This window comes from Chiloscyllium punctatum, chromosome 6 (genome assembly GCF_047496795.1).
Source record: "Chiloscyllium punctatum isolate Juve2018m chromosome 6, sChiPun1.3, whole genome shotgun sequence".
NCBI lineage: Eukaryota > Metazoa > Chordata > Chondrichthyes > Orectolobiformes > Hemiscylliidae > Chiloscyllium > Chiloscyllium punctatum.
In genome coordinates this window covers 32,118,695-32,132,400 of record NC_092744.1, presented here as the reverse complement: position 1 = coordinate 32,132,400, position 13,706 = coordinate 32,118,695, and the positions used below count along the sequence as shown (strand labels likewise).

General features: G+C 42.1%; 1 protein-coding gene across 7 annotated transcripts in view; it reads left to right on the top strand.

Annotated features, from left to right (window-relative positions):
* vwa5b2 (von Willebrand factor A domain containing 5B2) overlaps positions 1 to 13,706 on the top strand; it is a 156,910-nt gene that overhangs the window by 124,179 nt on the left and 19,025 nt on the right. For all 7 annotated transcript variants that reach the window (XM_072572310.1, XM_072572306.1, XM_072572311.1 and 4 more), the window contains exons 16-18: positions 10,303 to 10,558; positions 11,505 to 11,840; positions 12,497 to 12,634. In XM_072572310.1, coding sequence (XP_072428411.1) covers positions 10,303 to 10,558; positions 11,505 to 11,840; positions 12,497 to 12,634 — 730 coding nt within the window. The remainder of the gene's footprint in view (positions 1 to 10,302; positions 10,559 to 11,504; positions 11,841 to 12,496; positions 12,635 to 13,706) is intronic.

Sequence of the window (13,706 nt, the reverse complement as noted above, 5' to 3'; positions counted from 1 at the left end):
TCATGGTCAGTGTTGAGATGTTTGAGTGCTTTTGGATATGGACTCATCTAGGCAAGTGGGAAGTATTGCATTATACTCCTGACTCGTGCCTTATGAATGACAGACAGTTTAGGAGGTTTGGGAGGTGAATAACTTGTGAAGAATTCCTCTGACCTGTTCCTTTAGACATAGACACAGTAGTTATATGAGTGAAATAGTTAAATTTCTATTCAATGGTTACCTCCAGGGTATGGATAGTGATAATTACATTGAACATTCAGTGGTACCTAATAATTTTGATTCCAAGTTATAAATGAAAAGGTTGATATGTTTCGTTGGTTTCACCCAAACATGAAGCTTTCTGTATATCTGTGCATTAGAAGCTTTGCTGTATTTCTGAAGGATGAAGAAAGAGCTAAGTCAACATGCTCATAACTTTCTGAGGAAGATGCAGATTTGAGATTTTAGATAAAAGTTGGAGATGTGCCTGATAAGAAGTGTGGAATTAATTTGAGATAAGATTAATTGATCATCATTACCTTAAGTTCACTATCTCCTATTGGTAAAATCAAAGCAAAATACTAATTTCCATATCGGGCTACAATTAAATGAAGGTCAAATATTATGGTTCAGAGTCCGTGAAAGACCAAGTTCATGTTAAAAGACTGCCTGGTAAGATTTATTTTCTGGGCTTTGAAATAAAATTATCGACAAAATTTCCCTGTTTTCATTTAAAGAGTTTTGTGGAGTGAGATACTATTATCACACAATAATTGGCTCTTCTCATTATTAGTTATGCATTCAGTTTAATTGCAGGCTTCTCAAGGAGCCACATGGCAGGAGCTCTCATCACTGTGGGATATTCTAGTGTTCCTACTGGTAGCGCCACCTGCAGACTATCTCGGATGCTGCAAGCCAGGTGCAGCCTCCCACATTGCGGCACTTGGCCACTATCACGTACAAAGGAAAGGTCACATCCTGCTTCATGGACAGGGACTTGAAGGTGCTGGTGGATGAGGAGAAGTGACTACCACAGGACTCCACACCATCAGACCAAAGCAAACTGGACCCAAATAGCAGCCTGGGTCAGTACTGCTGCTTGAGTCAGAAGAGCTGGTGAATGGCCAATGATATTCAATACTCGACATGAGTAATGTCACCATCTTCTCTCTGCTACCTTACACTCACAGGATCATTCTTTCTCAGCACTGGAGAACTCTCACCAAGGCTCATTGACTACAATTCTCCTCATCGCATGCATCACATGCACTCAACAGATCGCAAATACCTCATTGTCCCAAACTACTAACCCTTCCTGCCCTACTTCCTACTAACTCCCTGGGGAGATCTCACCACTTCTCCTATTTCTGTGTCACCATTAACTGCTCTTCCATTCATTTCCATCATGCTCAACCCCTCTCTTTGTGGCAGTGGTGGACATTAGGCACTTCACTCCTTATGAGGAGAAAATATTAGAATGAGCTGGAGAAGAGCACAACTGTTCAACTATGGACCGGGAGCCCACAATGGCCTACCAACCCTCCAGCTTCATTGTGCTATACTGCCCTTCTCTCTCTTATTACCACCAATGCCAATTCATTCTTAATCTGCATAAGCCTTCCTTTTCGTTAGATGTCTAATTCCCTCTCATATGCTGTGTGACAAAAAGCCTCCTCTAAGAATAAGCCAGTGCTGGAGATCCTCAACTCTACCACCACCTGAGAGAATGCACTAACAAGGCTTTCACCTGCACTCTCCACTAGCCCAGAGCCTTCAACTCAGTGGGCATTCTTTCCAAGTTAGACTCAGGAGCACAATCTGGTGAATGCATCATTGAATTGTCTCCACAGGTGGTGGAGGAAGAAGCAGCAAAGGTCTCTGACACCCAGAGGACTGCCAGAAACTAAGCATATGTTTTCAACCTCAGACAGAGAATAACATAAGAACATAGGAACTAGGAGCATGAGTAGGCCGTCTGGCCCTTTGAACCTGCTCCACCATTCAACAAGACCATGGCTGATCTATTCGTAGACTCAACTTTCATAGTGTCAACTATTTCATTGGGCAGGGAATTCCACAGATTCACAAGCCTTTGGGTGAAGAAGTTCTTTCTCAATTCAGCCCTAAGTCTGCCCTCTCTAATCTTGAGGCTATGCCCTTTTGTCCTAGTTTCACCTGCCAGTGGAAACATCCTCTCCACTTCTATCTTATCTACTCCCTTCATGACTTTATATGTTTCTACAAGATCTCTCCCCCATTCTTCTGAATTCCAATTAATGTAATCCCAGTCTGCATAGTCTCTCCTCATAAGCCACCCCCCTCAACTCCAGAATCAACCTAGTGAACCTCCTCTGCACCCCCTCCAGTACCAGTACATCCTTTCTCAAGTAGGGAGACCAAAGCTGCACACAGTACTTCAGGCATGGCCTCACCAGCACCCTATACAGCTGCAACATAACCTCCCTGCTTTTAAACTCAATACCTTTAGCTATGAAGGACAGAATTCCATTTGCCTTCTTAATTACCTGTTGCAGCTACAGACCAACCCTCTGTGATTCATGCACAAGGACACCCAGGTCCCTCTGCACAGCAGCATGCTGTAACTTTTTACCGTTTTACAAGTAATAATCCTTTTTACTGTTATCCCTACCAAAATGGATGACTTCACATTTATTAACATGATTTTCCATCTGCCCGACCTTTTCCCACTCACTTAAAGTATCTATGTTCCTCTGCAAAGTTTCATAACTCTCTGCACACTTTGCTGTGCTACTCATCTTAGTGTCACCTGCAAACCTTGACACGCTACGTAGTCTCCAAATCCAAATCATCTGTATAAATTGTGAATAATTGCAGTCCCAACACTGATCCCTGAGGCACCCCACCAGGAGTTTGCACATTCTCCCTGTGTCTGTGTGGGTTTGCTCCGGTTTCCTCCCACAGTCCAAAGATGTGCAGGTCAGGTGAATTGGCCATGCTAAATTGCCCCTAGTGTTAGGTGAAGGGGTAAATGTAGGGAAATGCGTCTGGGTGGGTTGCTTTTCAGAGGGTCGGGGTGGACTTGTTAGGCCGAAGGGCCTGTTTCCATGCTGTAAGTAATCTAATCTAATCTTCTCCACTACATAGGTTAAGCTAACCGGTCTATAATTCCCCATCTTTTAGGCAAAAGTGAGGACTGCAGATGCTGGAGATCAGAGTCTAGACTAGAGTGGTGCTGGAAAAGCACAGCTGGTCAGGCAACATCCGAGGAGCAGGATGCCTGACCAGCTGTGCTTTTCCAGCACCACTCTAATTCACATCTTTCGTCTACCTCCCTTTTTAAACACTGGCGTCACATTTGCTGTTTTCTAATCTGCTGGGACTGCCCCAGAGTCCAGTGAACTTTGAAAAATTAACATAAGTGCACTTTCTATTTCTCCCACCATCTCTTTTCGTATCCTGGGATGTCTTCCATCAAGGCCAGAACACTTTTCTATCCTTAGCTCCATTAGTTTGCCAAACACCACAGCTTCTGTAACAAGGATTGTCTCCAGGTCCTCACCTACCTTCATCTCTTTGTCAATTACTGGCATGTTATTAGTGTCCTCCACTGTGAAGACCAACACAAAATACCTGTTCAATGCCTCGGCCATTTCCTCATATCCCATTAATAAATCCCCCTTCTCATCCTCTAAAGGACCAACGTTTATTTTAACCACTCTTTTTCATTTTATATATTTATAGAAACTTTTGCTATCTGTCTTTATAGTCTGTGTTAGTTTTTTCTCATGTTCTATCTTACTTTTCTTTACAGCTCGTTTTCTGGCTTTCTGTTGACCTTTAAAGTTTTCCCAATCTTGTCGTTTCATGCTATTTTTGGCCACTTCATATGCTTTGTCTTTCAATTTCCTTAGACACCCATGGCAGATTCCCCCTTTTCTTACAGTCCTTCTTTTTCACTGGAATATACTTTTGCTGAGCACTTTGAAAAGTTGCTTTGGAAGTCCTCCACTGCTTGTCAACTGTCCATTCATCAAATCTTTGTTTCCAATCTACTTTAGCCAAGTCCTCCCTCATCCTATTGTAGACTCCCTTGTTTAAGCACAGGACCTTGGTATTGGATTTTATCTTCACCCTCTTCATCTGTGTTCTAAATTCAACCATACTGTGATTGCTGTTTCCAGGTAGATCCCTAACTATGAGGTCATTAACTATTCCTGCACCATTACACAGGACCAGATCGAGGATAGCTTGCTCCCTCATTGGTTCCATTACATACTGTTCAAGAAAACTATCATGGATACTCTGAACAAACTCCTCCTGAAGGCTACCCTGACTGAGCTGGTTTGACCGAACAACATGTAGATTAAAACTCCCCATGATAACCCCACTCTCACAGCCATTAATGTCTTTATAAAAATACACAGACAGGCACAGGAACATTCGGCAGGAGTCCACCAAAATTGTCAATGCTGTGCTGTCTTTGGCATGTAGCATCTGGCTGTCTCTATGGAGAGAATGACAATCACCATGGAGACCCACACTTTGTTAGATACATACACCGATCTACAATCCATTGCTACAGACCTGGCAAGGTTCCAACTATGCTTTTCTATGAGTGATTTTCAGGCTGTGCATTTTACACAAGACTTTTCCACCCCATTCTTCATTTTCCCTTCTTTGCTGGTCTCACTGTGAACTTTCAACCTCCCTCCATCTGCTGTGAGCCTCTTCATAATATCGTGAATGTATCTGTGTTACTCCAAAAGGTCATGAATTTGCAATTCCCATGTTCTTGATGATCCTCTACCCTCCTCATATAGAGGTCAGTATGCTCTGGACGTGATAGATGCTCTGTCTTCACCCAGCCCACCCCCACATCCCCACCACCCCCCAGAGCTCCCAGTCCCTTACTCTTCTCTATGATGTCTCACCCTTCATTTAGATGCGCCCAATCAGCATCATGCTGCAGTGAACCTTATCCTTAGGACTTCATTGTCTGCTCTTGGAAAGTTCCTTGATGCCTTCAACCAAATTGACTAGGTAGGATCCAAAAGAGAAAATGCTGGAAAATCTCAGCAGGTCTGGCAGCATCTGTAAGGAGAGAAAAGAGCTGACATTTCGAATCGAACTGACCCTTTGTCAAAGCTCAAGGTGGGATGGCCTGACTATTTCATGTCTCAACAGCCCCTAACTGATCTACCTGCAATCCTTAGACTGGTTGTACTTGACCTGCAGGACTGACCATGGCACATACCCAAATAGTAAGGATACTTCCCCTGGGCTCTGAGAGGACAAAATACTATTCTGATCATGACCAACCCTCCTGGACTGGAATTGGATGACCCCCTTGACCCCACTAAGGACTACTTCCCTTTGACTTGCACACGTGATGTTGTGGAAGAATCACTCTACGTTTTATAAAAAATTACCAGGAGACACAGAAAATCCTTCACGAAATTAAACTTTAATCTTGCAAAATCAAGGCTGTGAGAGCCAGTAAAATGCCTTTCCCTGGTTCCCCATAATTTCTTTGTTCTCCTCTAGTTTATTTATTTATTTATTTTTTCTTATTTTTTTCTTTTTTTTTATGCTGTGTGAGCAAAACAGTGAAGGGGAGGGTAGGGATCAAATCAAAATAGAGTTGGAGGGAGAAATGATGCACTCCACTCCCTGCGGCGCCCACCTCTCCTCTAGTTTATACAATTTGTTGGTCCCCTGTTTATTGGATAACATTAGCATAACCAATCATGCTGGCTTGCTTTATTTTTCTAAACTAATCATTGTCTGCCACACTGGTCCTTCCATCACACTTAACCTGTCACATTACAACTACCGCCTGATGAAGGAGCGACGCTCTGAAAGCTAGTGTGCTTCCAATTAAACCTGTTGGACTATAACCTGGTGTTGTGTGATTTTTAACATTACAACACCATCATCTTCAGCATTAGTTCATCTCCCAGTGATTTAACTAACCTATCACAATGCACCATCATTATCTTTTACTGGAGCCCTGTAAAAGATCCCGGGCATAATTTGCAAGACTAAGTTAACTACATAACTGCCAAAGTAACTTCCATAGTGGCCATTTGATTGAAGTACATGCAGAGTGTTTCCTGTCTAAGCTGATAATACAGCCTGCAAGTGTGACATTGTATAGCACAGAGCCATCCAGTGCCGTGTCTGCCCCTTGATTGTTCATTGTTCCTCACAATGCCAAGCTGCCTGCCTGTTCCTCCATGCTATAAGAATTGGAAATCATGGAGACTGACAGCCTGGAACTGATCACTGAAGACATTGTCTCCTAAAAGGCAGTGTGACCCAGACAGAGTCTGATACTTCACAAGTCAGTGCTGAAGTCAGTGTGAGCTAAGAAAACAATACAAAGTATCCAGACACTGGCAACCTGCAAGTGAATATCAAATGAGTAAGCACTAAGAAATCAGACGAAGAGCCATCCTGAGTAGATGCATAAGATTTGTGTGTGTAGCTGCATGTATTCATTGTATTCATTGGAGTTTAGAAGATTAAGGGGAGACTTAATAGAGGCGTACAAGATAATACATGGCTTGGAAAGGGTGGATACTAGGAAATTGTTTCCGTTAGGCGAGGAGACTAGGACCCATGGACACAGCCTTAGAATTAGAGGGGGTAAATTCAGAACAGAAATGCGGAGACATTTCTTCAGCCAGAGAGTGGTGGGCCTGTGGAATTCATTGCCGCAGAGTGCAGTGGAGGCCGGGACGCTAAATGTCTTCAAGGCAGAGATTGATAGATTCTTGTTGTCTCGAGGAATTAAGGGCTACGGGGAGAATGCGGGTAAGTGGAGTTGAAGTGCCCAGCAGCCATGATTGAATGGCGGAGTGGATTCGATGGGCCGAATGGCCTTACTTCCACTCCTATGTCTTATGGTCTTATGGTCTTATGCAAATAACCTGGGTCTGCAAGATGTAAGGTTTTGGATTAGTGGTGCTGGAAGAGTACAGCAGTTCAGACAGCATTCGAGAAGCATTAAAATCGACGTTTCAGGCAAAAGCCCTTCATCAGGAATAAAGGCAGAGAGCCTGAAGGGTGGAGAGATAAGCTAGAGGAGGATGGGGTGGGGAGAAAGTAGCATAGAGTACAGTAGGTGAGTGGGGGAGGGGATGAAGGTGATAAATGACCTGGGAGTTGCAGTGGGAGAGGGACTTCCTGAGATTCTTGTAGAGAGAGAAGGAAAACTTCTTCAAGGCAGGCATCCTTGCAAGAGGATCACTAATCCAGAATCTGGTTTCCAGCATCTGCAGTCATTGTTTTCGCCAAGTTGTAAGGTTTGCTAAGTTCCAAAGTAAAGTATTGTAAGAGTTGAGGTGGTGTGAGAGTTGGTCTCAATGGGTGATGATGTGCTGATGCTGGTGTTTTGCTGATGCAGACTAATGCCATTTACAAGTTCGCTGATGACACCATAGTCGGTGGAATCTTAGATGGTGACGAAACAGACTGCAGACAGGGGGTGGAAGACCTGGCAAAATGGTACACTGAGAACAACCTGGGCTCTCAATGCCAGCAATGCCAGCAAAACACTGTGCTGAAGACAGAGTTGGATGATTACTGGGACAAGTAACTGGCAAGCTGCAGCCACCAGGGATACAAGTCACTCGCTCGAACCTGTGTGTTAGGAATTTGCTCCATCTAATTTCTCAGGAATATGAGAAGAATTGGAAGCCAAGTAGAAATAAGGCCAGTACAGATATTAAAGAGGCGTATGGAAAATTTTAAAATGTATGAAAATATTATAGTCACCATATTATAACAAGATTCTAAAGTCATCACTTGAATTGTATTGAATTGAATTGAATTGATTTTCTTGTCACGTGTACCGAGGGAAAGTGAAAAGCTTTGACTTGTGAGCAATACAGGCAGATCACGTAGTTAAGTAGCATAGATAGTAAATAATAGGTAAACAGCTGCAAAAACAAAAACACAGGGACAGGCGACTGTTAAGCGTTTGTGATTCTATTCTGTATTCTAACAATAGTAGAGTAGAAACTGTTGCGAAACCAGCTGGTGCGTGTGTTCAGGCTTCTGTACCTTCTCCCCAATGGTAGATGTTATAGAAAAACATTGCCAGGGTGGGATGGATCTTTGAGAATGCTGGTGGCCTTTCCTTGACAGCGGGCCTGGTGGATGGATTCTGTAGTTGGGAGGTTGGCCTTTGTGATTGTCCGGGCCGAGTTCACCACTCTCTGTAACCATCTCTGATCTTGAATAGTACAGTTGCCATACGAGGTAGTGATACATCCAGACGGAATGCTCTTGATGGCGCGCTTATAAAAGTTGGCAAGGGTATTCGCCATCATGCCAAATTTCCTCAGCTGCCTGAGGAAGAAGAGGTGTTGTTGGGCCTTTGTAACCAGTGCATCTATATGAAGAGGTCCAAGAAAGCTTGCTGTGGATGACCACTCCCAGGGGCTTGACATATTCCACTCGTTCCATCTCTGTGCTGTCAATGTGTAGGGGAGCATGAGTCAAAAGTCAGTAATGAGTTCCTTGGTTTTGCTGGCATTGAGAGCCCAGGTTGTTCTCAGTGTACCATTTTGCCTGGTCTTCCACCCCCTGTCTGCAGTCTGTTTCGTCACCATCTAAGATTCCACCGACTATGGTGTCATCAGCGAACTTGTAAATGGCATTAGTCTGGTATTTGGCAACACAGTCATGGTTATACAGTGAGTACAGTGGGGGGCTGAGTACACATAACTGGGGAGCTCCAGTGTTGAGTGTTGGTGACAACAAAATATTGTCCCCAATCTTCACTGATTGTGGCCTGTGGGTTAGGAAACTGACAATCCAGTTGCAGAGAGTGGGACTTAGTCCGAACTCATTAAGCTTTGTAATCAGTGTCGAGGGGATAATAGTGTTGAAGGCTGAACTGTAGCCAATGAGTAGGATTCTTATGTAGCTGTTCTTGGCGTCAAGATGTTATAGGGAGGAGTGAAGGGCAAGTGATATGGCATCTGACATGTTGGTCCGATAGGCAAATTGGAGTGGGTCAAGAGTAGTGGGGAGGCTAGGGTTGACTAATGCCATGACCAGCCTTTCAAAGCACTTTATGACCACCGAAGTTAGGGCCACTGGGCGGTAGTCATTGAGACATGCTTCATGAGTCTTCTTAAGCACAGGGATGATGTTGGCCCTCTTGATACAGACAGGGACAGTGGCCTGCTGCAGGGAGAGGTTGAAGGTGTCTGAGAAGACCTCTGCTTGTTGATCTGCACATACTCTGAGAGAATGGCCTGGTACTCCGTCTGGTCCCACTACTTTCCTTGGATTCACACGATGGAAAACTGATTTGACCTCTGATGTTGGGATAGGTTCATCAGGACTTGTTGGAATAGGTGTTACCTCTCTGCCGAAATGCTGCTCAAAGCGAGCATAGAAGGCTTTGAGATAATCTGGGAGGGATATGTCATCGTTTTAGAACCTGTGATGTCATTCAGTCCATGCCAAAGTTGCCGGGTGTCTGTCTGGGTCTGTAGTTTGGATCGGTATTGGTCCTTGGCTGTCTTAATGGCTCTGCGAAGGTCACATTTGGATTCTTCATTTGTGAGTGGGTCTCCTGATCTGAAGCCCTCATGCCTGGTTTTTAGCAGGTTCTGTAGTCCTGATTCATCCAGGGTTTCCTGTTGGGGAACACCCAGATTGACTTCCTCAGTATGTAGTCCTTCACACATTTACGACAGTGGTGGTGTACTCGTCCAAGGTACCTGCGGACTGTTCGAACATGGCCCAATCAGCCGATTGAGGCTTGAGGGGAGGTTAAGGCTTGAGGGGAAGATAACAACATCGAGATTCTGGATTTTTAAAAACTTTCTGTGTTTCCCAATCTTCTCAACATGGTTGAAGGAAGGAAGGAGAAATTCCATAGCCAACTATTGATGAAGGGAACTGAAGGATTCTAGCTGTTCTAATTTACTCTCATGTAAAAACATAATTTCAAGTTTCTATTTAGGAGGTGTTGTAGGAGTCAAAAAATTAGAACTGTCACAAAGAAATGAAATGCTAAGGATGTAAGTGACAAGAAAAAGTTGCCTCCTTCTTTAGTCCTTCCATGGACCATGAACAAAGTGCTCAAATATGACTTCTACCCAATTCATTTAACATCCTGAAGGAAGTTTCTGCCCATATTTACAAAATCTTCAGAACACCTATCTAATCCATTTCTTGCACCATACTGTGTAATAGGTTACCTGTGAAAATAATATCTCAAAGTTCAGTTATATCATATGCTACTTAGAGAAACAAATCAATCCATTTGCTTGATACATTTAGCTACTACAGTGAGAAAAACTCTCTTCTTCATTTCAGGATGCAGTAGGCATTGACCATTCTTCAGAAGAAGCAAGCAGGAAAAGAAAACTGATAGCACAAGCAGCCTTGTCTGGCCGGAGTTTCTCTTCACCAAATGGTCAGCTGGATATGCGTCATCTACGCAAGGCCTTGGAGAAGGTTTCCACAGACCAAATTCTAAATTGGTCAGTCGAGGGAAGAATGAATGACATTGGTTGTGAATCCCAACAATTTCAAGCTGATGGTTCCTCCATGCGGAACCTCAATGATTCCAGTAAGTGATCACAGATAATCAGTCTTTTAAATGAAACATCTGGTCATCTGATTGACTCATTCAAATGCTGAGTTAACCTTAGTGTTGCCTTGAAGATTTAGTTAAAAATCACACAACACCAGGTTATAGTCCAACAGGTTTATTTGGAAACCCTTGTTTCCGGATGGCTGCTCCTTCATCAGGTGATGCTGGTGAAGGAGCAGTGCTCTGAAAGATAGTGCTTCCAACTAAACCTGTTGAACTATAACCTGGTGTTGTGTGATTTTGAACTTTGTCCACCCCAGTCCAACATTGGCTCCTCCATATCTTGAAGATTTAGCAAGTTCTGCCAAAATCTCACTTCTCAACACAACTACTTGAAAAACCAGTTGGATGAAAATGCTAAATAAACAACTTGATGAATATTTCGATTATGGGCTCTGTCTGGCATAATTACCTGTTACATGGATTCTTAAGATCAGGTGTCTCCTGATTAAATTCCGGAATGAATTTAGGTACATGCAGCACTGCATGAAATTACTCTGAGTTGGGTTAGTGTACAGAAAAAAATTCAGTCAAGCCTTCTGTTATTCCTTCTTGGTATCCAGTGATTCCTATAAGTATATGTGTGAAGAAATACACCTATTGAGGACAACATAGATCCATGTGATTTCAATTAAAAATGCCATGAGAGACATTTAAATACCAGCCTGCAGCACTGCCCAACCCTGCAAAATCTCCCTTTGTGACAGAATAAAGAGAAGGGAACAGCAAAAACAGGAAACACCATTCATAAAATTAGCAGGAGACTATGACACATTGTAATAACCTCATCCAGCAACAGGAGTGCCTAGTACAATCATAAAGTTAGCACTAAATTTCAATGCATCAAAAAAGTTTAATTTGATTTAAATTAATAAAATGACTTTTGATGTCTAAACTTGTTTCTGATTATCTTATTCTACAGACAACCTGCTGTTTCAAATGCCCACTCCCGACTGGGACACTTTCTTTGATCCTGAGAATCTTTTTTCCCCAGTGGCCTCGGAGGATCCGGGTTTAAGTGAAGTGAATGATGTGCCCATAATGCAGTGTAAATCAGTGATTCATGGCTTGATCTGTGGGAAGTCAGTCACCTGGGAGGTAACAGCTAACCTTTCCTCCCTCTACCATGCACCGTCAGAACAGGAATCAACACAACTTACTGAAAATCCATGGGATGAGATCCTCCATCAGCTGACTGCACAATCGGTTATCAGAGACTTTGAAAATATGGCTGAGAAAGAGAGTGAAATTGAATATGGTAAATTCATTTCTAGAACTTTGTAAAAATGATTGTACTAGACTCCACAATTTTAATAATTAATTATCACCTTGAAAGATCTAAGTCAGGGATAAATGATGAAAACTTCTTTCCCCTATAGAGTAATGGATACAGAGTGCAAACTCTCAACAAAAATAGTTAATGCTCTCATGCTTGCTAGAAACTAAATATTCTGCTGTGAATAGCTCTGAGGGGTCTGCCATCTCTATTTTCTGACATTCTTAAATTAAGTTTGGTTTGACATTAGTTGGTGAAAGAGTGGGCCATCTTTGCAATAGAAATGTGATATTCCTGACTAATCTTCCTCAATCTACTGGACCCAAGTGATCTTCTACAATGAAACCTGGAAAACAAAAAAAGTACGGTCAATACAAACTAAAGTTATTTTTACTCGTAAAATACTCGAATGCTCCAGTATTTTGAACCTGGAAATTTAAATAAAGCAGGGACATGGGCTTTTTTATACATGAACAGTTACTTATTAAGAATGCTGAAGTAAACGATTTTGCTTTTAGAATCTCCTAGAAACTTCAATTTAAAGCAAGGTAATAACTGAACTATATAGGATAATAGACTTAAAATTAGGCACCAGATTTAAATTTGAACTAAACAATTTGTTGTCTACTTTTCTGGAGGATCATCTAGAAGATACCGCCTGAAAACCATTCAGACAAGCAGAGCATGTAATAGCCTGTCCAAGTACACAACCATCATTCCGATAAATGCTGTCACACAGAAATCTTTACCGTCGTATGTTGAAGTGAGAAACGCAGGTAATGTTAATGTACCAGCGCTTTTGAAGTCTCCTAGTCTTGCACCTAAAGTGTTGGTTGCTCGCATGCCAAAATAATTTTTAGTGAATTATAACACCAGACAATAGTTCAGAGAATTTGGCTCACTGTTGAACTTCTGCACCATTTTTTTAAGGGAGGCGAAGTATGCAGGGCAGCTTAGAGCTCTTGTATGTGCACTTTTATGTCCTCACATCCTCCAATTTTCCAAAAGCCAATGGTGCATTGTGATCGGGTGAATGGAAAAAAAATGTAGAAGTCAGTATTCCAAAATCTCTAATGATGTTTTCCACTAATTATCACTCTAGGCACAAATGATGTTCTTTAAGCCTAAAAGCCCAGTACTCAACAGTTTGAATACAATTGTTTTTCATGTTGCATTTATCTGTGTGGTCATTGTCCATGACAACAATGCTTTGCAGTCCTCAAAAAGGTAGGATTTAAAACTCTGAAGCAAAAACTTATTATCCACTTCAGTAAAACCAGAAAATGCTTAAAATACACAGCAAGTCAGGCAGCATTTGTCGAATAGGAAACAGAATATAGTTTTACGATCAAGATCTGTACAACAGAAGTTGAGATGTTTTCTTCCTGTGTTTAAATGACTGAAGATAAGCTAGGACTAGGAGCACATTTTAACAGAAGTTTTATTCTGTTAAAGATACATCACAATCATAGCAAAGATTATCCAAAAGAGAACAGTTATACATTTAAAAGCTAAGTATTGTGGATACTGGAGACTCTGAATTTAAAAAAACACAGAAAGTGCTACAGCAATTTAGCATCATCTGTGGAGAAAGAAACAAAATGAACATTTTGATTGAATATGACTTTTTCAGAACAGAAGGAAACTAGAAAATAATTGTTTTTATGTTGTTGACAAAGGGCAAAGTGGAATGAATGTTAAAGGTGCTCAAAGCAAAAGAGAAAGAGAGTACTACTGGTAGTGGAGGAGAATTACAGAAGCAAATTAGGTGTTAATGGTAGGTGTGAATAGGTCAGTGTTGCTGAGAGCTAACCCATACAAACAAGACACAAGACAGGGTGAGGGGGT